Source organism: Podarcis cretensis (assembly GCF_951804945.1).
Source record: "Podarcis cretensis genome assembly, chromosome: 7".
NCBI classification, from domain to species: Eukaryota; Metazoa; Chordata; class Lepidosauria; order Squamata; family Lacertidae; genus Podarcis; species Podarcis cretensis.
In genome coordinates this window covers 50885736-50911365 of record NC_137176.1, presented here as the reverse complement: position 1 = coordinate 50911365, position 25630 = coordinate 50885736, and the positions used below count along the sequence as shown (strand labels likewise).

The following is a 25630-nucleotide window of genomic DNA, read 5'->3' as shown; positions in this document are numbered from 1 at the left end:
CCATTTCAGGTATTTATGTACAAATGTGCACTTTAATTCTTATAAAATATATTTACAGTTAACTGCATCAATGAAAAACACTTAGGCATTATTTAACCAATATATATGTATGTCATATTAGTCTGCTACAACAATTGAATACAGCATGGAACAAAACAGGAAGGCACAACCAATCTCTTATTAGGAGCTGCTGATTTTGGCTTTACTACTTTCCCTCACTAAAAAATTGCACCTTATCTTCAAGCTGCTCTATCAGTGTAAAATATGCTGTTATTAATAATTCTCCTGAAGTCCTCAGAACTGTAAAATGATATAGTACTATTTGTCAAACATTAACTGTAGCTTCTCTTTTTGAACTCTGATCTGTATTATGACACTTCAGAAAGTAAACAGTTGTTTGCTCTCCCTCATTGGCATTGCAACATCTAAATGATCATGAAAACTCTGGCCTGCCCTTTGAAAGCATAGTCACAAGATGCTCTGAGCTTTGGTCATATATTTTTTTACCAAAAAAAAAAAAAAAAAAAACAACTTCAGACAAGAGGCTTCTTAGTAAGCTTTGCTGCAAAAGAAACAGACAGTAAAAAATAATTTTTAATATTCAAAAGAGTGACAGTGTTATTTTTCTCAATGTAATGTAGCTCTTTAAACAATATAATTAGGCAAGGCAAAATCCATTTCTAATTTTGATGACAAATTTGAAGGTACATTGAAAATAAATCTTTTTGATGGCTAATTTGGAAGATAAATTTTCTCAGCCTTTAATGTTTTGAAAATTTGGTAGTGGATTAGGTTATATAAATCAAGTGGAGGTTATCTGTAAAATGCTACTTTGTATCATAACTCACTAATAGCAAAAAATTACGTTTGACTGCTCAAACAAGTCCTGCTGAGTCCAATGGGACTTACTCCCAGGTAAGTATTGTTACATTGCAGCCTAAAACACCAGTGGATGTTGTAGAAACAGACCTTGAGGTGTGTTTTATGCTGCATTAATTATTTTGCTCATCTTTATATTGCATTGAGACCACACCAAATTCATGTGCTTAATTGATCCTCATTTAGGCCCTATTCACTTTTCAGCCTTTATTAGATGCCACCTAAGACAAGTGTAGGAACCGTTGGCCCTCCAGATATTGCTGAACTACAACTCCTATCAATCCCAGCAAACATGGCCAATGGTTAGGAATGATGGGAGTGTTCAGCAACATCTGAAGAGTCAAAGGTTTCCTATCCCTGCTCAAGTTTTTAGCATAAATGTTTCCCAGAAACTAAATAAGTGAATGCAGGTAGAAATCAGGTGCAGCTCTCACATGGCTGTGCACTCCTGAGAATCCTTGATGTAGTGACATCCCGAGAAGAGGAAAAATACTCATAAGCAGTAGCAGCCCATCCAGAAAGATGGCCCTAACTGCTTCTAATCAGTGCACATTGTAGGAAGAATCCTTGGGTGTGCTCAGCTCAGTAGGTCACAACTCAACAAGATTACCTTCTCAGAAGGTCATAACCATTCAAGATTGTCATGCCTATACAATATAACAAAATAATGAATTTTGACAATGCTAAAAATAATTTGTTATTAGGGAGGCTGAACTATAATCCTAAAGAAGTTGACAACAATACTTTACAAGCAACATTTTAATTCACAGTGTAGCGAATCCATTTGGTATGTCTTCCAAACTTTGATAGGATTACGCTGTATTTGGATTGGGCACATGCATATACTCTATTAATGACCGATCTAGAACTCTTTCAACGAGAGCTTCTTCCACTATGCTTATATCCTGAAATAAGAAGGGAAGATAGTCAGACATGCAAGTAAAGCAAAAACAAAACAAAATCCTGCTTAGCAATAAAAGTAGTTCTATTAGGCTGCAACCGTAGTTGAACCGTTATTTAGACAAACACCAATGAGACCATAAGCACCAATCTTATTGATATCTAGCATCATCTCCCCTTGAGCCTTCCTTATCTACCACCCAAATTTAGATTTTCCTGCACTAACATTTCCAAGGAAAGCAAAACCATATTTGGATACAATTTCTGATTACCAATAAATATTTGCAAAGAGCTGCAGAATGTCAGTGAGATGTTTACTTCTACTGCCCTTAAGTGCTAGTTTTTCAAGAGTGACTAGACATCAGGCATAAGGGTGACTCTGTATCAGCCCAATTCCAGCTTTCTACCTTTTGAGAAATTTGCACCAGCAGGGCAAATTTTGCTAACATAACAGCAAGACAGTCTGAGATGTTTGTTTCTACTGTTTATGTGATGCCACCAGTGATCTAAGACAAGAGGTTCTCTAGTGAATTACAGTACAAGAAAATCAGGGTTGGGCTAAGTGAATTATTATCCCATGCAATTATACTCTATGAATACAACTATAATATTCTTATTACACAAGGTGATTTCCTTTCTTGCAGAAATAGGCAAACAAGAAAAACAGAATGATTTGTCTAAGTTAGCATGGTTGCTTAATTTTTGTATTATGCTCCATTTTATGTTTCATTGTATTTAATGTCATTTATTTCTATATTGGATTCCCCCTATCATATACTACTTACTGGAGCTTATCTGGAAGCGAGAGACTACAGCTCTAGACCTCTGGCTCTAATGTTTGCCCTAAACTATTAAGAACAATGCCTCTCACTTGCTCCCCCACACCCAAACTTGGTCCCCTAATTTTCTGGGAAACCTGTTGCAGTTATTTCAAAAGCATACTCAAACTGGGGTGGGTGGGGAAGGATTAGATCAGAAAGAGAGATTGGAACAACTCCTTCACTAATTCTTGGACTGGTATTCAGGAAGTTAGGCTTCTCTGCATGAGTGTAGCACCTTTGAGCTATTTGATTATTTCTCCACTGAAGTTTCTTAAGGCTTTGTAACCTTTCTAATTCCCCAACCATGACATTCTTGCAATCTACATATGTCCTCATATGACTTATCAAGGAGATATGGGGGAGGTGGAAGTTGTAATTAAATGACTCTTAGCAGGGGGTTAGGAAAAACAACCAGGCAATTTACTCACTATATAGTCTTCATAATAGAACGTATGTCTGAGCTGAAGGTGCCTTAAGAAATTCCTGCTGCAATAACTTGAACCACCACCAGGTGATAAGCGACAAATCGGACAGTACTGTAAATAGTTCAAGGGGGAAAAATAAATGCACTAAAAAAGAAAGTGTTTTCACAGTAGCAAAAGAAATGATTATTGCTAAAGAAAGCAAAATCTCCATATCCTGAGTGACTAAAAATATATTAACTGATGTTTGTTACCAGTAAATTCAGATAATTCCTTGCTGTTTTGTATACAACTAATAAAATGCCTTGTAAACCAGTCTCTCATGCTTAGATGTTGTTGGTTTGCTTTGGGGGGGTTGCATAAATGAGGTACACGTTCCTAGCTATGGAGTGCTTTTTTTTTTTCTTGTGTGCTCTTTCTATGCTATCTGACAGAGCTGGCCCAGGAGGAGATCATGGAACTGACTGATGCTAAAAGATTGAGTAACAGCAGCAGGGTCACAATCTCCCTTTCCCTCTCCCAGTTAATCCATCAGGGCAACTAAGGCTGATTTATTCTTGAAACCCATCCTGAGGTCGGACTGAAATGGGTCAAGAAAACTGATATCTTCCAATAATGCCTATAGTTGCACTGACACTACTCTCTTGATCACCTTACCCAAGAGAGTATTAGCAACTGGTCAATAATTATCCAAAGTTGTCTTCTTTAGGAGAGATTGTATCAGAGCTTCTTTTAAAACCAGAGGCACTACTCCTCCTTGTAATGAGACATTCACTACTGTTTGAACCAACATAGTCACGTAGTCAACCTCTCTGGCTAGCTTTAATCAATGAAGATGGCGTCAACTGAAACTGATCCCATAAAACTTGGTGACACGGAATACTGGAAACATCATCTGGATGCAATAGCAGCAAAGTCATATATTTTCATTTATCATATTTATTTGTCACTTACTACATAGAATGCCTTGAAGCAACTATCTATATCATCTATCTATCATCTATCTATCTATCTATCTATCTATCATCACCTATTAGTTGACCATAAATATGCATATTCTATGCTGCTACCTAATATTTCAAACAGTCAATTGATTTAAACAACAGTGCGGTTTGAACCTAAAAAAATAAGGTGTTTACCACGGCTCTCCTGTCAGATCTGTGGAAAGTGAGAAAATGATCCAGAAAATCTTCTTCGTCCAATGAATACTGGCAGAAAGGGCATGGATATCTGAAATCACATAAGGTACTATTTATATATTAGCTGCATTTTTACATTTTACAGATGGTGTAGTAGTTGCATATTAAAAGCCAATGTATTCTAGAGCTGGCAAATGAACTGGATAGTGAGCCACTTTGCTCCTGCTAAATAGGATTCTGCATCAAGTCTCTCTCTACTGGAGATGGGATGGGGACATGATGCGAGTAAAGACTGTAGGCATAAAGATATGGTTAAATATTGTGAACAGAGAACACTATGCTTTGCACAGTGCCTTCCTGTCTAACACATACAACAGAAATGGTTAAATTGTTTCTCCAAAATTAACCCCCACACCCACACAGCACAATCAAGGATGCCAACAGTTTCTTCAAAGGTTGCTGAACATTGGAATTGGTCACCAGAATTACATTACAATAGTAGTCCTGCCCATGCACTGAATCGATATAAGTATTTGAAGCAGAATTCAAGGTACTTGTTTGACTTTAAAAGTGTGAATACATGTATAGCATTACCTATTTTCTGCAGCTGCAGAATTCTCTTGCCTTTGCCTAAGTTCAAAGTATGAGAATCTTACAGAAGTTCCACAAAGCCTTTTTGTTGACCTGGCATCAGTAGTTAAGATTTAGATTAGTATCTGCTAAATGATCTGTTTGGTTTATTTAAAATGGTGAGTTATAATTTGATTTTAAACTGTATCATCATTCACCCTAAGTCACTTGGGTAAGGGAAGGCTAAGATTGTGAAAGAATAAATATATAAACCAAGCTGAGAGTAGATTCTCCCACCATTATTTTATTAAGATACACTTTACCTTGTGTCTGGGTATGCAACTTCCTGTAGGGGCCCATATTTCTCTATATATTGGTCACAAGTTCTCAGATGAGCTCGCATTTCACTGAGGAGCACCTAGATTCATTTTAAGAAACATTGTGTTAGTATTTTGCTGTACAGAATGCTATTTACTAGCAGACTAGCCCTAAAGCTTGTTTAGTAGACAGAAGTAGGTCACATTTAATTCCAACAAAATATGCTTAGGATTGTAGTTGGGTTGCCCAAACTCTCCAAGCGGAAGTGCCTTGTATTTCTTCATTCTAAACTACATGAAGTGATTCAATATGTTAAAATTCAACATTTACAGGTTAAATTGCTAAAAGGGAAAGTGATGGTTACCATAGTTTTCCTAAAGGTAAAGGATGCAAATGTAAGATCAGGATTTGTTAAATTGGGGAGAATGTACATTGAGAATTCTATAAGTGTTGCTCCCAAGTAAATGTGCTTAGGGTTGCTAACTTCAAATCCCCATGCATTTCAGAATGCTTAAATTCATGAGGCAGAAAATTATGGAATGCCAATATTTATTTACCTGTGTTCCACATTCTGTACAATTTTGGTGTCTATTTTTCATCATCTTGGTAATATCAGTTGCTGGAATCCCTTCAGAAGGAAGAAACGCCCGGCAGTAGGGACATGTCCATGTGTTATTCCTTATACTTGCTGCAATACAGGAGTGGCAAAATCTAATGGAGAGATAAAAATAAATACTGTTTCCAAACAAACCACCACTTTAAAGAAAGCAATTTGAAAAGTCACAGTTATGATCACTAGTGAACATGACCTTATAGGAAGATTGGTTTCTACACCAGTTCTTGTGTTAATCATTTTGTTTACTTGAGAATCCCAGTCTACAGGACCACTGATAAAGTGAGGCTACAGAAGATAGTGTGTTCTGTTATGGGGATATCTGTGCATTAGCTAAAGTTACTCATTAACATGCAAGCGCCTGCAAACTCTCCCAAGTATTAGTAAAGCACTATGGGAGAGATCAAGCACTTCAAGCAAACAAACAAAAAAAGAGAGGCACCATCCAGCCAAAGGTTAAGCACTTTAATGTCCTGCTGAATTTAATGGAGAAGAGTAAATAAAAGGCATTTTTACTCATTTACTGAAATCAATGGAACTCACAAGTGCTTAACATTGGCTGAGCTGTGCCTGTAGCTGTTTCACTGCAAATATTTGTGCAAGATTCTGTCGTGCTAACCTGATTCACATATATACAAATAAAAAAGACACAGGAATAAATTGAGCATGTGCAGAGTATCATTATCCTTGGTTTGAAAGAGTAGTCGTCAGATACATCTTCAGTGATTATTCCCAGCTTCAGTCAGACATAAAGAGTACATGAAAATAAAGGTAGAGGACAGAAAGTTGAAGCCAATTACTTATTCATGAAATTATTGCACAAATGACGGGATGAAATCCAGTCTTCTGGATATAATCACATTGCGATGGCTATAACACCATGCACACAAGAGCTGACAGGGATATGTTTGACCAGTGGCAGACTGCCAGGAGTGTCCACATGGCTCTGGAGATAATGCCGGGAAAATGACTAAAGCTTTTACTGATGTTGTGTCTAAGCCTACTGTAACAAGCCTGAGCCCTTTAAAAAAACCAAAAAATCTTTGGGGCTTACCTCACCCCCACAGCCTTTCCTACCTCTGCGCAAGCTTAAAATGCAACAAAGTGTGTGGAAATACAGCAGAACCTCGGTTTGCGACGTAATCCATGTGGGAGGCACATTTGCAACCTTACGATTTGGCGCTTATGCGCATAGCGTGAATTAGCACTTCTGTGCGTGCACCGTAATCCGTTCCAGTACTTCCAGGTTCAGCGTGGTGCGCAACCCGAAAACGCATAACCTGAAGCGTTTGTAACCCGAGGTACCACTGTAGCCTTGAATATTGAACAAAGTGTGTGACTAACGAACTACACCAAATCTGTTAGGTTGATCTGGGAAGTGCTGACATCAATGAACTAAGGGGTTCTTAGCAGTGCTCAATCAATACATAGTTCTGGGAAATGCTCTTTTTTAAAGAAGTTGGTTGCATTAGTACCACATAAGCTTCCCTGAAATATACCTAATAAATAAAATGTTCGTGCATATTTGGCAGGTGGAGAAGATAAAAGGTGGGCTAGCTGTGGAGCAGCATTAGTTCCCTTACTCCCAGCAGCAATAGCAGCAGATGCTAATTAAACAGGAGCCTGAACAGTGCTTGGTGTGCCTTTTTTTTACTGAAAACTAATCCAGGCTGGTGGCATTGCCTGTCAGCTTCGTCCTCTGCCTCAGTGCTGCTCTTGTAGAATTCAGAAGGAGGATGGGGACAAAACTAGAATTAGTTCTGCCCATTACAGTGGTACCTCGGGTTGCAAACACCTCAGTTACAAACACTTCAGGTTACAGACTCTGCTAACCCAGAAGTAGTACCTTGGGTTAAGAACTTTACCTCAGGATGAGAACAGAAATCGTGTGCCGGTGGCATAGCGGCAGCAGCAGGCCCCATTAGCTAAAGTAGTACCTCAAGTTAAGAACAGTTTCAGGTTAAGAACGTACCTCCGGAATGAATTAAGTTCTTAACCAGGGGTACCACTGTATTGGCTCTGGCTCCACCTTCTGTTGGCCTCCCTTGTCTTCCAAGCACTTTGGGCACCAGGGCATCACTGCTCTGACCCATCCATCTACCGTATTTTTTGCACCATAAAACTCACTTTTTTCCTCCTAGAAAGTATGGGGAAATGTCTGTGCGTGTTATGGAGCAAATGCCTACGGATTTTCCTCCTCTATAAACTACGTTCATGTTATGGTCGGGTGCGTGTTATAGAGCGAAAAATATGGTATTTTGGCACATCACCTGTCCCTTTCTGTGCCCTATCTCTGTCTCTCTCTCCTGCCACTGTACCTTTTGCTCCTCCATGACATATGCCTTGTTTGTGGCAACCCAGTTTCATCAAAATGCAACACAATTATTACTGCAGCCAGCAAAACCAATATGTGCAAAACAGTTCTGCATTTTCGCCAAAATGGACGCCAATGAGACCTATTCTTAACCAGTTGCCTTGAGGGGAAAGGCGGTTTCTGCTAGAAGACCACATGATATGCATGCCAGGTTCAATCTCTGGTGTCTTCAGGCAAGGTTGGGAAAGATTTCTGCCAGAAACTGAGAGCTGCTGCCACTCCGTATCAGCAACACAGGACTGGAAGGCCCAGTGGTTTGACTCAGGATAAGGCTGTTTTCCGATGATGAGAAGTTGGTTCAATTTACTTCCATAAAAAGTTTGCAACAATGTGACTTAATTCATCCTTCATGTACAACAAAGGTAGGAAGAACAGGTAAAAGGGCTGCATTATTTTAGCCATTTAGCCATGGGCACAGCCAGGAAAAGGCAGGGAGGGGCAGCTACCCCCCATCAAGCAAATCAATACAAAATACTTAACTAACTGAGGTTGCCCCGCCCCAGCATAAAGCCTGCCCCCCAACATAAATCCTGGCTACGCCCATGCTTTTAACTGAATAACAGTCTTGTTTTTTTCACCCTACTGTCTACATTATAGAAAAGTTGTGTTGTTAAGTTATACAGCAGAATAACATGTTGGATCTGTGATGAAAGTTTCAAAGGTTGGTTTCAGTGCAACCCTGACCAGGCCTATTCAGAAGTAAGTCCTAATTATTCAGTGGAGTTACTCCCTGGTAAATGCAGTTGGACTGCAGCTTAATTTTATTTTTATTTTATTTTTTTGTATTTCTCTTGTCTTCAATCTGAATGTAAAACATGTATTTCATTTTAAAACAGCTTCGTTTGGTTCCACTTTCTAGCCCATAAAACAGTTGGCGAGTAATGTATTCCAAACTGAAAAGGTGTTTTTAGCATCACTCTTGAAAAACCTTAGAAACTGAATCCTATGTACTGTATTGGCCCAAATATAACCCGCACCCGAATATAAAGCCACACCTTTAAAATTCAAGGGGGGGGGGAGAGAATACCTGAATAAATACCTGAATAAATGTGTCCCTAAGTAGATCCTAGGAAATGTAGTTTCTCCCAAGGGGTGTTTCAGTAGTTTCCCTTGGGCTTCTTGGATGTGGCACCAGAGGGAGGTGCAAAGAGCCCTATGTCTCTTCCCTGCTGCTGTTTCCCCTCAAATTAAGAGTGTCAGCAGCAGCCAGGCATGTGGGGCAGGAAAAAGGGATTTGGAGGGTAGGTAGGTGGGTGTGAAGGAAGGAAGGAAGGAAGGAAGGGGGTATTTGGAGGAGCAGGGAACAGGCAAGGAGGCTTATGGGGAGATAAGGGAGGGAGGCTTGGGGATTAGGGCTGCTGCTGGTGGCCTCCAGTCCAAATTCAGACTGGCTCAAATACAAGCCGAGTTATTTTTTCACTTTTGCAGACAGGATGAGGAATAGAATGGCTTATTTCTGATCCAACCCTGTTTGAGGAGATGGGGGTCACCCATCACTGCTTTGCAACCTATGGTCAGGCCATAACCTTAGGGCTACATTCACATTGAACAAACACAGATATCTGTGCCTTCGAAACACGAAAAAATGTTGTGCTTAAAATACTTGTGTTGGCTTCAGGGCAAGTCCCATGGTCTGCAACTGACCTGTGCTTGGGGGAAGGCTTAGGAGCGGCGGGCGGGCTGCGTGCCGTTGCCCCGCATTCCCGGGCTGCTTCCTGGGAGGGAGCCTTGCTGCTTTGCTGGTGGCCTCCCCCCTTCCCGCCGACAGCTAGAGGGGTGCTGGGAGTGGCAGGAGGGCTGTGTGCCATGGCCTGCATTCCCAGGCTGCTTGGGAGTGGGGAGCCATGCCACTTTGCTGGTGGCGTAAGGTTGTGAATTTAAGCTGCACTTTAACTTTTCACTGTCAGAATTTGGGCGGAAAGTGAGGTTTATATTCAGGCCAATTCGGTATATTTATTTAGAAGTGGGTACTACAGAGTTCCATGGGGCTAACTCCTTAACTACCAACCATATTTGTGCATTTAAATACTAAGCTTTAGTATTCCACCATTCTTTGGCCTATAGGTAATGTTCTTCATTTCTACAAACATGGGCTTAAAATTGCTCATGTGAGACTTTAGACAGATAACAAGTTCCTGCTAATGTTTTGTTTTTACCTGCAACATTTCTACATGTACTGTAAAGGAAATGCTGCCATGGGCTTTTTGTTGTACTAAGTAAGGATTAGTCGAGCAAACTCAAATCCTCAGCCATAGCTGAAAAGAAGTTTTATCTTAGATTAATCCAAAAGGAAAGTTTCATTGTGGTTTCCAAACACGTGCAAGGTTTTAAACAATGAACCCTAGTTAATAAGTTAAGCAAAGTTAGAGAGAGTTATACAATTTTAAAAACCTACTTCTTGGGTTACATCCATAGTTCTGAACTTGCAAATCATATTTACAAAGATCAAGTGCAAGTGCCAGCTGTTTATATGTATCTGAATTTGCACATAACACAGAAGCGACACAGAGGCATACCATTCAACTGTAGCTGGTAGACTATCTACCTTCTTGGCTTAGGGTATCAGACCTTTCAACTTTTTTAGTATACAGGACTGACTCAAGATTTTTGCTGGTTTTAGCAGTGTGAAATGAAATGTCCCTGTAGGAAGTAACAATGTACCACAGAATTCCTTGTAGCATTGCATTGTGAATTAGCATTGTTGTTGTAAACTTTGCTGTCTGGTCTTTGACCTCAATAAAGATGGATTGATTGAATTAGCTGTTCCAGAAGAAACACAAAATCTCACATTTGTTCATTGTTTCTGGTATGGCAGCAATTCAGTCCCCTTGAATAATTCTGCTCCAAGCAGCTGCCTTGTTTCGCTATTTATTGGTGCCAGGATTGCTACCACATACATTGAAATATGCAGATTTTTATATTTTAAACATGTATGTAGGTGGGTGCTACAAAAATGTGCAACAATACAGGTCTTAGTCAAGTTACAAGCTCACTTCTAAAAATGGCTTTGGAGTGAAGATTTCAAAACCTTTTTTATTGGGGTCTGCCAGACACCAAATTCCATCACCCCATGGGTTGTTCATACTGCCACTCCATCCATTACTCCACCAGAGAAAATAGGCTCCAGAAGGAGAAATGGTGGCATGCAAGAACAGTAAATAAATGAATAAATACAAGTGTGCCTAGTTTGTATGACTCATACCAGGCAGGTTGAGACAAGATGGCCTGAACAATTTGGCTGGCAAAGGATCTGTACTTGATTGAATCAATCTGTACTTGATTGAATCAATCTGTACTTGATTGAATCAGTGAGAGGGGGAGGAATTGTAACTTGTGAGCATGAAAGGCATTCACAACAGTCAAACCATGGGATGGCTCTTACATCTGAACCAGGCCCCCAGATGGAATGTAAAGAAGACACAAGCAATGTGCTTTTCCTTACAAATTTGTTCTTTTCGATATCCAGTCTTCACTAGGGAGTAAAAATGGTGGTTTTGACATATAAAAAAGCTATTCTGAACATGTTTTGGTTCTTGCCTGAATATCTCCCACTGAATGCTTAACAGCATGTGCACAATTCAAACATTTTAGTACAGTTAAAAAAGTTAAACAATGCAATTGTGGCTGCTAATGATTCAACATTTAGGCCTTTCCTTTAATATAGAAAGAGGCATCTATACATTAATAACAATGTCTCAACCTTGTATGTGCTTGACCTAAATTTGTTAAGGAAAATAAATTTTAGTCCATCCACAGGCAGGCATGGGGGGCAACTCTGATTTTCCTTTTCCTACATTGGGAGAACTCCAATATTTTGGAATATTGACAGTGAACAGATTTGCACCAATATTTGCACCATAGAATCATCGTCATCGCTGAATAAAAATATGGGGGAAGACTTTCCAAAACTGGGAGTGTTCCTCCCTTGTTTTAGAATATCATGGTTTTTTAAAGAATTTTTTTCAACCAAAGTTTCTCAGGGGAAATGGTGGTTGAATTTTGCTATTAAAAATTTACAAAAAGGATACTTCTAAGAACTTGGGATGCTTCCTTCTCAAAATATACAAACGAAAGAAACATACTGGTATTTTATACCCACATGCATATTAATTTATATTTAAGACATATCAGCACATTGAGGACAATGCAATTAAATGGATCCTTTGTTCCTTGATAAAATAGAATGCAAGCAGTTCCATTTGGAGAAAGTTAAAACAGGCCCAGAAACTCATAAGAAATCTCCAAAAAGTATGTGGCACTTTTATAGTGCTTTCAAGTTTCCAAGCACATCACATCCATTCCCTTGTAATTTTTTCAACAATTAAGGTATTCACATCTTGATAGAAGTGTAGTATTGATCATTGTAGTGTAGATCAGAAATGTTTGTACTGGCTCAACCACTACACTACACCAGCTCACAAATCTAAATAAATTCGGATTACACATCCCTTCTTACCCGACCCAAATATCTTACTTAAAGCTTGTTTTCCCCAAAATATTAAAGGGAATGAAGAGAAAAAATAACGCATCTTAACGAAGGTACATCTTTTAATGCCAATCGCCTAGATATCGGATTCTGTTTCTGAACTGAATTCGCCGCGTGCAAATGTCAAGTTAAATTACTTGTTCGTGCGCTAACTTGGATCAAAGCACACACTCTTCCTGTGCTCGCATCTTTGGCATTACCACCAAAGAAGCTCGTTTTATTATCGCATCCCAAACGGAGGCCAAATGCCCTTTCTTAAAAAAAAGAAAAGAAAATTAAACGCAAGTTGGTTGGTCCCAGCATAAGTATGGAAAGAACTACAGCTAACAAAGTCGCAGCATAAGTTCAGACTTCTCGCATTGCAAAGAATGGGGATTCACTCTCCCCACCCCCGGCCTGAGCCAATTCCGGGAGGGAAGTTTCACTTACACGTGGCCGCACTGCGTCCTTACGGGCTGGTGGAGCACCTCCAAGCAGATGGAGCAGTCAAAAGATGGGACTTGCGGCTGCTTCTCCTCTTCTGCTACCTGGAGAGGGTTGGCCACCTCCCGACTGTCGCTGCTTAACGCGGATCCCATCGCCTAAACTTTGGCACTCCTGGGAGATCAAGGCTATTGGCGCCGGCTGCTCCTGCTGCGGCCGAGCGCGCAACGCGCTATGAAGCTTTGCAGCTGGAATTATTGTCTTGTATTGCGATTGCAGAATTTCGCCTTGCAGCAAAAGGAAAGCCGCGCGAGCTGCAGATCTCCCGTTCCGTGCAACGAACTCTCCGAGACCACGTTGGGGGCCGTTTGTGGCGGTTACACTGGCGACACCCTGCAAAAGCATTATTGGCGGATGCAGGACCAGTCCAAGCCGGCGCGAGGAAACCTGACACCCTGAGCCGGACAAAGGGGGCCAGCTAGCCAATCGGTGGCCTCGTTCGCTGGCTGATGCGCTGTTTTCTTTCTTTGACCCTGATCCACAGGGCAAGTCCCATGCATGTTTACTCTGAAGTAATCCCCACGGTGGCCGGCGGAACTTAACTCCTCTATAGGAAAACGAAATAGGCAGTTCACTGTCGAGCGCGTCTCTTAGGCATTCAGAAACACTCTTGCAGACTCATTGTAAGATACTAAAGCAAGAATACACATCTGTATCATTAATCTGTATTACTACTACTACTACTACTTTGGTAAAATGAAAACATTGCATCGGGATGCGTTCCATTGAAATTTTTCATTTATAATTTTTAAAATTAATTTACAGTATAACAGATATCACATCAAATAAATATTAAAAAAGAAAAAGAAAAACCTTACAATATTGTTTACACATTCAATAAAACATTCAAATGTGGGATTTCTCAAATCCCTTGACTTCCCTCTGCTCCTTCTCTTGGTTCCATTGTTTCATCATTAATTCATGCATGTCTGTGTAATGTTATTCATCTTATTGTATCCAATTCTATCTTTTATCATCGTATTGCAAATGTTTCTTAAAATCCTGCCAATCTGTTAACTTGTATACATCGCTTTGATATACCGGTATATGCAATAAAAACTTCCCATTCATTTTTAATTTTGTTATTGTCTTGATTTCAAAGTTTCTCCGTTAATTTAGCCATTTCCACATACTGTATTCCATTAATTTGTTTTGCTAATCTTCTTTTGGCTTTCCGTTGAAATCTAAGAGAGCAGATGCTAAAGCAGCACCTGCACATTTATTGAGATTTAGGGGGCAACCAAGGAGACTACAACAAAATTTAGAGTGCTCATGTCCAGGTTTTAGCTAGCCATGTCCTTTCCATAATACTCCATTCTATTTTCCTCCTCCCACACAGATGCTGGTCAGTCTGGCTTCTGAGCATCTGTTGCAGGGGTGCCTAAACTTTTTTTCAAAGAGGGTCAGATTTGATGACGTGAACATGTATGTATGAGGGCTGACCAGAGTTGTTGAGCTTTTTTGGGGGGATTTTCCACCAAGCTTTTTTTTTACGACTTAAGTTGTTGAGTAGGATTTGACCCCAAGAAATAGACTGCCACAGCAGGGGACAGATTAAACTGGCCAGGATACCGAATTAGGCCCCCAAAATGGACTTTGGACATGTCTGATCTGTTGCATCTTCATTGGATAGTTTCAGGGTACCTTGTCCATATACTCAGTTCACACTGGACTGTTATGGACTATATGCCGCCTTACCTGCTTAATTATTGTTTATACTTCTGCTAGCTTTGGGGTTCCCTCTAGCATGCTGATACTGTACTTCCCTCTTGTTTTTCAGTAGCCTCTTATTGCCATCATCTTACAGCCATCACAGCCCACCATTCAAGTTGGCTATTAGTATATACCTGTGGGACTTACAACAAAATGTTGCAGTCAGGAGTACTTCTGTTCGGGATTTGTTACAACCAACCATACCATTGCCAGGATATTCCATTCTATTTTACCTCTCTCTCTTCAATGGTCCATGACCACTGAACAGTACTCATTCAGCTGTTTTTGGAGTTCCTTCTCATTAATATTCTTTTTCTAAAGATTTTTTGTAGTTCTGGAAACCTTGGCTTTCCAAACCATACTACCATCTTGTGTGTGGATTAAGCTGTTTTGGCTGCTGCCTCCTCCTCCTCCTCCTCTTCTTCTTCTTCTTCTTCTTCTTCTTCTTCTTCTTCTTCTTCTTCCAATTAGTGTATTAATCACTGTGCCTAAACCACAGTCTCAAGGTACAAAAGAATAATTAGACTACTATATGGGATGATGACCCCTTCATGGATCACTGCCTTGCCGTGGCGAAGGGGCTTGAAGAACTCAGAGAAGCTATGAACTATGCCGAGCAGGGCACCCAAGATGAACAGGTCATAGTGGAGAGTTTTGACCAAACGTGATCCACCTGGAGGAGGAACCGGCAAGCCACTCCAGTATCCCTGCCAAGAAAACTCCATGGACAAAGACAACAGGCATATAAAAGTTATGACGCTGGAAGATGAGCCCCTCAGGTCGGAAGGCGTCCAACATGCTACTGGGGAAGAGCGGAGGGCAAGTACAAGTAGATCCAGAGCTGATGAAGCGGCTGGGCCAAAGCCGAAAGGACGCTCAGTTGCGGATATGCCTGGAAGCGAAAGGAAAGTCCAATGCTGTAAAGAAAAATATTGCATAGGAACCTGGAATGTAAGAACCATGAACATGGGTAAGTTGGAGGTGGTCAAAAATGAGATGGCAAGAATAAATATTGACATCCTGGGCATCAGTGAACTAAAATGGACGGGAATGGGTGAATTCAGTTCGGATGACCATCATATCTACTACTGTGGGCAAGAAACCCGTAAAAGAAATGGAGTGGCCCTCATAGTCAACAAAAGAGTGGCAAAAGCTGTACTGGGATGCAATCTCAAAAATGATAGAATGATCTCGATACGAATCCAAGGCAGACCTTTTAACATCACAGTAATCCAAGTTTATGCACCAACTACTGGTGCTGAAGAAACTGAAATTGACCAATTCTATGAAGACTTACAACACCTTATAGAAGTGACACCAAAGAAGGATGTTCTTCTCATTATAGGGGATTGGAATGCTAAAGTAGGGAGTCAAGAGATAAAAGGAACAACTGGCAAGTTTGGCCTTGGAGATCAAAACGAAGCAGGGCAAAGGCTAATAGAGTTCTGTCAAGAGAACAAGCTGGTCATCACAAACACGCTTTTCCAACAACACAAGAGACGACTCTACACATGGACATCACCAGATGGGCAGCATCGAAATCAGATTGATTATATTCTCTGCAGCCAAAGATGGAGAAGCTCTATACAGTCAGCAAAAACAAGACCTGGAGCTGACTGTGGCTCAGATCATCAGCTTCTTATAGCAAAATTCAAGCTTAAACTGAAGAAAGTAGGAAAAACCACTGGGCCGGTAAGATACAATCTAAGTCAAATCCCTTATGAATACACAGTGGAAGTGAGGAACAGGTTTAAGGATTTAGATTTGGTGGACAGAGTGCCTGAAGAACTATGGATGGAGGCTCGTAACATTATACAGGAGGCAGCAACGAAAACCATCCCAATGAAAAGGAAATGCAAGAAAGCAAAGTGGCTGTCCAATGAGGCCTTACAAATAGCGGGGGAGAGAAGGCAAGCAAAATGCAAGGGAGATCGTGAAACATACAGGAAATTGAATGCAGATTTCCAAAGAATAGCAAGGAGAGACAAGAAGACCTTCTTAAACAAGCAATGCAAAGAAATAGAGGAAAGCAATAGAATGGGAAGAACCAGAGATCTGTTCAAGAAAATTGGAGATATGAAAGGAACATTTCTTACAAAGATTTCCATAATAAAGGACAAAAGTGGAAAGGACCTAACAGAAGCAGAAGACATCAAGAAGAGGTGGCAAGAATACACAGAGGAATTATACCAGAAAGAAACGGATGTCTCATATACCCCAGGTAGTGTGGTTGCTGACCTTGAGCCAGACATTCTGGAGAGTGAAGTCAAATGGGCCTTAGAAAGCACTGCAAATAACAAGGCCAGTGGAAGTGATGGTATTCCAGCTGAACTATTTAAAATTTTAAAAGATGATGCTGTTAAGGTGCTACACTCAATATGCCAGCAAGTTTGGAAAACTCAGCAGTGGCCAGAAGATTGGAGAAGATCAGTCTACATCCCAATCCCAAAGAAGGGCAGTGCCAAAGAATGCTCCAACTATCGCACAATTGCACTAATTTCTCACGCTAGCAAGGTTATGCTTAAAATTCTACAAGGAAGGCTCAAGCAGTATGTGGACCGAGAACTCCCAGAAGTGCAAGCTGGATTTAGAAAAGGCAGAGGAACCAGAGACCAAATTGCAAACATGCGCTGGATTATGGAGAAAGCTAGAGAGTTCCAGAAAGACATTTACTTCTGCTTCATTGACTATGCAAAAGCCTTTGACTGTGTCGACCATGGCAAACTATGGCAAGTTCTTAAAGAAATGGGAGTGCCTGATCACCTCATCTGTCTCCTGAGAAATCTCTATGTGAGACAAGAAGCTACAGTTAGAACTGGATATGGAACAACTGACTGGTTCAAAATTGGGAAAGGAGTACGACAAGGCTGCATTTTGTCTCCCTGCTTATTTAACTTATATGCAGAATTCATCATGCGAAAGGCTGGGCTGGATGAATCCCTAGCCGGAATTAAGATTGCCGGAAGAAATATCAACAACCTCAGATATGCAGATGACACAACCTTGATGGCAGAAAGTGAGGAGGAATTAAAGAACCTTTTATTGAGGGTGAAAGAGGAGAGTGCAAAATATGGTCTGAAGCTCAACATCAAAAAAACGAAGATCATGGCTACTGGTCCCATCACCTCCTGGCAAATAGAAGGGGAAGAAATGGAGGCAGTGAGAGATTTTACTTTCTTGGGCTCCATGATCACTGCAGATGGTGACAGCAGCCACGAAATTAAAAGACGCCTGCTTCTTGGGAGAAGGACAATGACAGGCCTAGACAGCATCTTGAGAAGTAGAGACATCACCTTGCCAACAAAGGTCCGTATAGTTAAAGCTATGGTTTTCCCAGTAGTGATGTATGGAAGTGAGAGCTGGACCATAAAGAAGGCTGATCGCCGAAGAATTGATGCTTTTGAATTCTGGTGCTGGAGGAGACTCTTGAGAGTCCCATGGACTGCAAGAAGATCAAACCTCTCCATTCTGAAGGAAATCAGCCCTGAGTGCTCACTGGAAGGACAGATTGTGAAGCTGAGGCTCCAGTACTTTGGCCACCTCATGAGAAGAGAAGACTCCCTGGAGAAGACCCTGATGTTGGGAAAGATGGAGGGCACAAGGAGAAGGGGGCGACAGAGGACGAGATGGTTGGATAGTGTTTTCAAGGTTACCAGCATGAGTCTGACCAAACTGCGGGGGGCAGTGGAGGACAGGAGTGCCTGGCGTTCTCTGGTCCATGGGGTCACGAAGAGTCGGACACGACTAAACGACTAAACAACAACAACAATGGGATGATGACAGCACCACTTTCAGCAGTAATAACAGTGACCACCAGTAAAGTGCTAATCAGAGTACAGACTCTTACAGTCTGAGTATATATGATCACTTTGTGGATTACATTCATTCTTCTGAAAACTGAGTAGGAAATCTTAGGATGAATCTTGTAACACAGGAATCAATTGACTTCAGTCCTTGGCATCTCAAAGTTGGGCTAGGAGATCCCTATCTGAAACCCTGGAGAGCTGCTGCCAGCCAGTGTAGACAACAGAGAGTAAGAACTCAGCAGTATAAGGCAACTTCCTATGTGTATATGTTCTGTTTCATTCATTAGCTAGTAATTCTGAGTATTTTAACATTTCCAAACTGTGTTCAGTATCACTTGGAGCCTAGCAAATATGGATACTGTTATAGGATTGGCAGGGGTTGTTTTGGTTGCCATCTTTCGACCCTCTACAAGCCTATGGCTTTATATCATGGGATTCTGTAATGGAAGGAACTACTGAACTGGACAAACCAGTCTCTTTGTTATGTTAATGGGCCTAGATAAGTCTTTTTTATATCTTTTTACATGACTAAAGAGTTGGCCCTCCCTGTTTGTGTGTGCATGTTTTGGGAAGGCCTTCCTTGCTTACCTAGCTGGAGGCTACATTACTGTAGCATTAGAAGAACAATAGGCCTGGGGGGGGGGGCTAGTCTGGGCTAGTCTTGTCTGGAGCTGGGTGGACACAGAGGCTTGACTTGCTCTCTGTGCAGAAACCCAAGCTATGACATTGAGAAGCCCCCTGGAAGTCAAAGGAAACAGCAGCCTCTGTTGGGAGTGTTACTGTTTTAAGACTGTGGTTCTCAAAGGTGCGCCACACTGGGTGTGGCAGGGGAGGATCGCAAGTTTGGCGGGAAGGGTCAAGGGCATTAAAATACAGTGGTACCTCGTGTTGCGTAACCTCCAGCTTACAGAATCTTCGGGTTATGGCTGCGGCAAACCCGGAAGTGGGTTTGCCGCTCGCGTGTGCACAGAAGAGCTCTGTGTGCTTCACACATGCGCAGAAGTGCTCTGCGGCACTGTGTGTGTGTGTGCAGAAGCGGTCCTCCGGTTACGAAATTTTCAGGATACGGCCAGGCCTCCAGAATGGATCCTGTTCGTAACCGGAGGTACCACTGTAAACATGTAAACATTTCAGCTTAGTATAGTATAGTATAATCAAAAATAATTATTATTTGCAGAATATGGATATATTTTCAAAATGAGAACAAGAGCGTCAAGTGATACTGAGGACATCCTAGTTGTGTTTTCTGATGTATTTCTTATCAATAAAAAAATTTGGTGTGGTGTGAGCAAATTTTGATTCTGAAAGTGTGGCCTAGAGAAAAAAGTTTGAGAACCACTGCTTCAAGCCCTTCAACCTTATGCTCAGCCTGTATATTTGTGTAACTAAAACCTTATTACAAAGACACCAGTGTCTCCAGTGACCTTCCTTCGAAGGAAATGAAACCCGATGTATGTGCTACCACTCCTGAAGTTTCTTACTACTTCAAGTTTGGTGTGCTCATAGCAATAGATTTCAAGATGTTCAATTAATATTTTGCAAATATAAATCTACTTTAGAAATAAAATGTTTGTGTGGGGTTTTAAAAACAACAAAAAAACTTTTTTTCACTCATAGTCCAAACTTAGGCAGGTTTACTCAGAAGTCCCACTAGCCTACACAGCAATCCTAAGCATGTCTACTCAAAAGTAAGTCTCAATGAGTTTAGTTGGACTTAGTTCTGGGTGAGTGTGCATAGTACTGCAGCTTTGCCTTTGGTTGTTTGACATGTTATGGCAGGGATGGGTAACCTGCAGCCTATCAGATGTTGCTTAACTACAATTCCCACCATCCCTAGCCATTGACCATGCTAGTTGGGGCTGATGGGAGTTGTAGTCCAGCAAATATCTGGCGAGCCACAGGTTCCCTGCACCTAGATTATATGGGACGATCACACTGCAATCTATTGATTCTATATCTTTATATTGACCTCTGTAGCATATAAAATTCTTACAAGTTACAAGATATTTCCCCCCTCCACACCTAATGTTTATACACATAAATATGAAGACTATTAAAACCAGTGTGAATTCTGAAATTATATTTTAAAAAGTGCCAACCCAACAGTTTGAAAGCACGTCAAAGTGCAAGTAGATAAATAGGTACCGCTCCGGCGGGAAGGTAAACGGCATTTCCGTGTGCTGCTCTGGTTCACCAGAAGCGGCTTAGTCATGCTGGCCACATGACCCGGAAGCTGTACGCTGGCACCCTCGGCCAATAAAGTGAGATGAGCGCCGTAACCCCAGAGTCGGTGACGACTGGACCTAATGGTCAGGGGTCCCTTTACCTTTACTATTTAATTCTTGCTCCATGACTCAAAACCTTTTCCTGTTGCCCCAAAGGATCCAGCTGTGAGAACAAAGGCTTGCATGGCCATCAATTGTGCAAGTGCAGTTGAGCAAATGGCATCCTGGGCCTGCGTAAAGACTTCTGACGTCACAGGGATACACAGTTGACTCATATACAAGGCAGAATTCACTTAAAGTGTTTTAGAGCCTCTCTCTCCTGCAGTTTATCATCTGATGGTCATGCAGAAATATGGGTCACAACTGCATTTCAGCCATCCTGCTTTTGGTGTTGCAGTGAACAAATACGTCCCATCTGAAACACATCTAGTCCTCCAACCACCATTCCTCCCCCTGACAGAGTTGTGCACATTTGGAAATTACTTCTTCTGCCTATTTTTTCACCTTTCCTCCCTTTGCACATCATGATTTAGTGCCTAACATGTAGTAGGAGATGCAGTGCAAAAATTGCGAGAAAAGGTCAGAGCACCCAAGATGTTAGGCATGCAGATGGGAGTGCAGGAGTTTCTGAGGAGATGTTTGGTAAATATTCAGGGCCTGCCATACTAATGGGCTTTATATTGTGACTAACATGCAAATAAATAATAAATAAAAAGATGACAGTAAAATGAACGACATAGCAGAATTTAAAGCCAGAATTTATTTTACTGAACCTTTTGTGGGATTTTATTGAAATCAGATAATGCAGTGCTGTGAATCTGTGCCCCTTCAGATGTAGTTGGACTCCAGCTCTCAGCCTCAGACAAGGACTGTGGAAATTCTAAGCCAGTGGCACCTGGAAGCCCACAGGTTCCCACCCCTGAAATAATGAGTGTTATGAGAAAAAAACTGCTCCTTTTCCCTTATGGGGTACCCAAGAGCCCATATACAGTAGAGTCCTTTTGTAGGTTCTCTATCAGTAGGAGAAATAACAGAGGCCAACCAGAGAATATTGAGAGGCAAAGCAGCTATTAAGCCTGATCTTTATTAAACTGTTGCAACAGGGTCCTCGCTCACCACAAGCAGGAAAGAGGAGGAACCCAGAACAAAGATGTGCCTGCTCTCATATAGACTTTTGAATTGTCCACCCTCAAACTCCAGACCACCCCTAGAAACATCATACATCCATCACAGAAGGGGTGTAGCCCAGGACTACCTACCCAATGCATCATACATACATCAAAGTGGCGGTCTAAAATAGAATCCTGAGTGTATTATCTCAGCAGGTTATCTGATTGCATTACAGTATCTGGGTTTTGGCCACTCTTTTGTTATTATAACTACTTCATTCCCGAATCCAGGTCACAGACTCACCCTGTTCACACCTTAAATGTGCCCTTAAGGCAGGATTTGTGAGAACAGAGACAATGGGGAGGTTTTTTCCCATGTCCTTCAACCTTGTAGAGAAATATTTGAGGTCATTTTGGGAAAGACAAAATGGTTTCAGGACTTTTCTGTGGGTTTCAGACATGTAGTTTACATATTTGTATGTGTTTGCTTGGTACATTTATGAACATCTATTATATATACAGTATATGTAAGACCTTAAAATTCTTATAACACGAGTATGTGGAAATTCAGATCTATAAACCATTCTGATAGAATGACTGGATCTTATGGAATGACTTTTTGAAGTGATCCTGTAAGTGGGTTGCTGTAAATAAGCTACCAAAATAAATTGATTTGTGGTGGCTTTTCCACACCATTATTCTTATTTCAAACAGAACTTCAGTTTTTTAAAACTTCCTATTTCTTCTCCCATGTCTACTAAAACTTCCAACTAGCGTTTCAGTCAGATAATTTTTAGAAATAACATGGTAATCTGTGTATCAACAAAGATTCAAATAACAATTGGTGATAAGACTGACACAGGACATTCTGAGGTGCCACTCTGTCTTGTTCCCAGCTCCCCATGACAACACAAAAGGCTAATAATACACCAGGGGATTTCCTAGGACCATTTTCTTGCAGTTGCAAAACAAACATGCAAATTCTCCCATCCTCAAATAAAAACAAGGTGTTGGTGTTTCTGCAATTAGTTTTGTTTTTAATTTGAAACTCAGTTTTAGTAAGTTTCCTTACCTGATTCTTTGCCTTCTTAAAAACAAATATATAATCCTGCAGAAAAATATAGGACAAGGTTCTACTCTCAGGAAGCAAAGTGCACAAAGGATGTTGTAGCAATTGGCTTCTTTAAGCCTAGAACCTGAAGCCAACATATATTGCCACAGAGCAAGTTCCTGCCAAATTTCCTGGAATGCAGGTGTAATCTTTAACTTTTACCTTGTTGACTGTAAAGAAAGAGTGTCCTGTGACTTCAGTCCTTTTGGTATCTATATTTCAATGGACAGGGTAGCTAAAGTAAAATTACTTTGGGAACACATGTGACAAAAATACTATTTGCAAAGGAAAGAAATCCAGACCATACTAATCTTTATAAACCTGGATTACAAAATTGCATCCTAAGAGTCACATCTGATTGTTTGAAGCCCCAGTCACCAGGGATTTGCATTGCTTCAAGGCTTTGTCCCCATCCTTAATTCAATTAGCTTTAAAAGAGAATATATTTGAAAAGTGTCAAATCTAAATGAACTAAGATATGCAAATAAACTGTGTGCGTAGCTTCACCACATCCCATTTCCATTTCAGAATAAAAGGCCAAAATCACCTCTAGCACCTATTCTTTTAATGTTATGAACACTATGCATACAATATTTTGAAGCAAGAGCGTACATTTTTGTGGACTTGAAACAACCTTCCCTAGGCCCCAGCTAAAGACCTATGAGGTTTCACATGTGGAATATCACAGGTATCATGGAGGAGCTATGGGGTGTGTCTTTTTATATTACCCCTTTCCTGATTCTACACCTGGGATGGGGAATTTTTTTTTCAGCATTAAAACTGCATTCCCTCCTGCAGGACCTGCATGCCAGTTGTGGGTGGGGCAGGAGGCAAAGGTAGATGGATTAATGGGAAATGATTGTACTTTTGTATAGTAGGCTACATTCCAGCCATGCAAAACTCAAGATCTGTTATCACAATTCAATGCATTCCAGCCAGCCAAAAGTATTCAAGGGATGTGTGGAGCAGGCAGGTGAGCAGGGACATTTGGAAGCCCCTGATCCTTCACAATGGCAGGAGGCCCTTTCAAGGTTGCACATGGGCTACCAATGAGGAGCAGAGCAGACACATCCTTTCTCAAACTGTCCACCCCTCTGCTGAATGTGAGGAAACATTGGCAAGGGCAGGTTGGTCCTCCATTATTCTCTTCCTCCATTTTCCTGCTTCACAAAAAAATAGATTAGTTAGTGTTACGGAAGGGGGGGGCATGTCTTCTTCACCTTCTTCGCTACAATATATTTGCTCAATTTCTCTAGGACTCCATCACCCCTCCCCTGTCCTCCATAATCCCTCAAGGTGTCAAGACCCTAATCCTGTCAAATCGCTCTGATCAGCCTTTCCTCCAGGCAATGTCAGGTGGCAGACTATGCATATTTGGGACCATTGTTTTCTCATCCCCAGGAAGTGTTTATCTGTGCATATCTCCAGCTCTGCATATTCCCCCCTCCCTCCTCCATATGTTAATCTGTGTAACCCAACCTCCCTTTAATATATTCATGATGTAATCTGTGTAACCAAACCTCTCTTTAATGTATTCATGACGTGTTTTGCACTGTATTCTGGGACATGGAGGGAGTTTCAAAAACTCATGTCACCCCTTTCTCACTGTTCAATCTTGCCTTGAACCTGTTGCGCAATAAACTTGGATCTTCTGCAGTTTGCTCCTGTCTCCGGCTGAGCTCATTTTCCTCCGCAGGGACCCACGGACTTAGTCCGATGAGCTGGGTGGCAGAGCAGCCTCGCACCCAGATTTTTGCCGTAACAGTTAGTAAATAAGCCAGACTCAAAAGGGACGCAGGTGGCGCTGTGGGTTAAAGCCTCAGTGCCTAGGACTTGCCGATCGAAAGGTCGACGGTTCGAATCCCTGCGGCGGGGTGCGCTCCTGCTGCTCGGTCCCAGCACCTGCCAACCTAGCAGTTCGAAAGCACCTCCGGGTGCAAGTAGATAAATAGGGACCGCTTACCAGCGGGAAGGTAAACGGCGTTTCCGTGTGCGGCTCTGGCTTGCCAGAGCAGCGATGTCACGCTGGCCACGTGACCCGGAAGTGTCTCCGGACAGCGCTGGCCCCTGGCCTCTTAAGTGAGATGGGCGCACAACCCCAGAGTCTGTCAAGACTGGCCCGTACGGGCAGGGGTACCTTTACCTTTACCTTTAAGCCAGACTCACACAGTGCACCAAGGTGCCTCCCCTCAAACATAATCCAATCCAACAGTAGAGCAAAGGCTGCTCAGGACACGCTGGCCTGGATGACTTTCAGAACTTGCTGTTGATAAACTCAGAGAGAGGACAACACTGCACAGGCTCGGAACCAGAGCAGAACACAACATGTGATACTGACTTGCTGATAGGATGGCCATAGCTCAGCTCTATTACCTTCGTTCAGGGTGGGTGATCTGATATGCTAATCCCCTTGTCCTGAATGTCGAGTACTACCAATCATAGGAGTCAACTCCTTGGGCCTGAGATCCCTCCAACCCCCCAAATTTTTTTGAGGGTGCTGGACCCCCCCCCAGTTGATGGGCATTGCCATTCAAATGTTGTGCATGTACCAACTCTTGTGATTGATTATGCAGAGCAGGGCTTACCTGCCCCCCTCAATGTTTTATTCAAGTTGGCATCCTTGCTGCCAATCAAGAGAGCTAGATTAGGATCATAAAAGCC

General features: G+C 41.5%; 1 protein-coding gene across 2 annotated transcripts; it reads right to left on the bottom strand.

The window, feature by feature from the left end:
- Positions 1–12: 12 nt before the first annotated feature.
- RNF125 (ring finger protein 125) lies at positions 13–13544 on the bottom strand. Of its 2 annotated transcripts, none has more exons than XM_079983875.1 (6): positions 12952–13544; positions 5607–5760; positions 5055–5149; positions 4162–4252; positions 3029–3136; positions 13–1784 (listed from the first exon to the last, which is right to left on the bottom strand). In XM_079983875.1, the coding sequence occupies exons 1-6, from the start codon at positions 13098–13100 to the stop codon at positions 1692–1694; spliced, it is 690 nt and encodes a 229-aa protein (XP_079840001.1). In that variant the 5' UTR covers positions 13101–13544; the 3' UTR covers positions 13–1691. The 2 variants fall into 2 exon arrangements, with proteins under 2 accessions (XP_079840001.1, XP_079840002.1); XM_079983876.1 differs by lacking the exon at positions 12952–13544 and adding an exon at positions 5859–6664.
- Between the last annotated feature and the right edge of the window lie 12086 nt (positions 13545–25630).

Bases quoted from the DNA above. Each gene is read 5' to 3' on its own strand.
- RNF125 (XM_079983875.1), bottom strand. From the start codon at position 13,100: ATGGGATCCGCGTTAAGCAGCGACAGTCGGGAGGTGGCCAACCCTCTC. The intron at 3,137-4,161 runs GTAAACACCTTA...AACTATTTACAG, and splicing joins GATCTGACAGGAGAGCCGTG to TACTGTCCGATTTGTCGCTT. The intron at 1,785-3,028 runs GTGAGTAAATTG...TTCTTATTTCAG, and splicing joins TCTATTATGAAGACTATATA to GATATAAGCATAGTGGAAGA.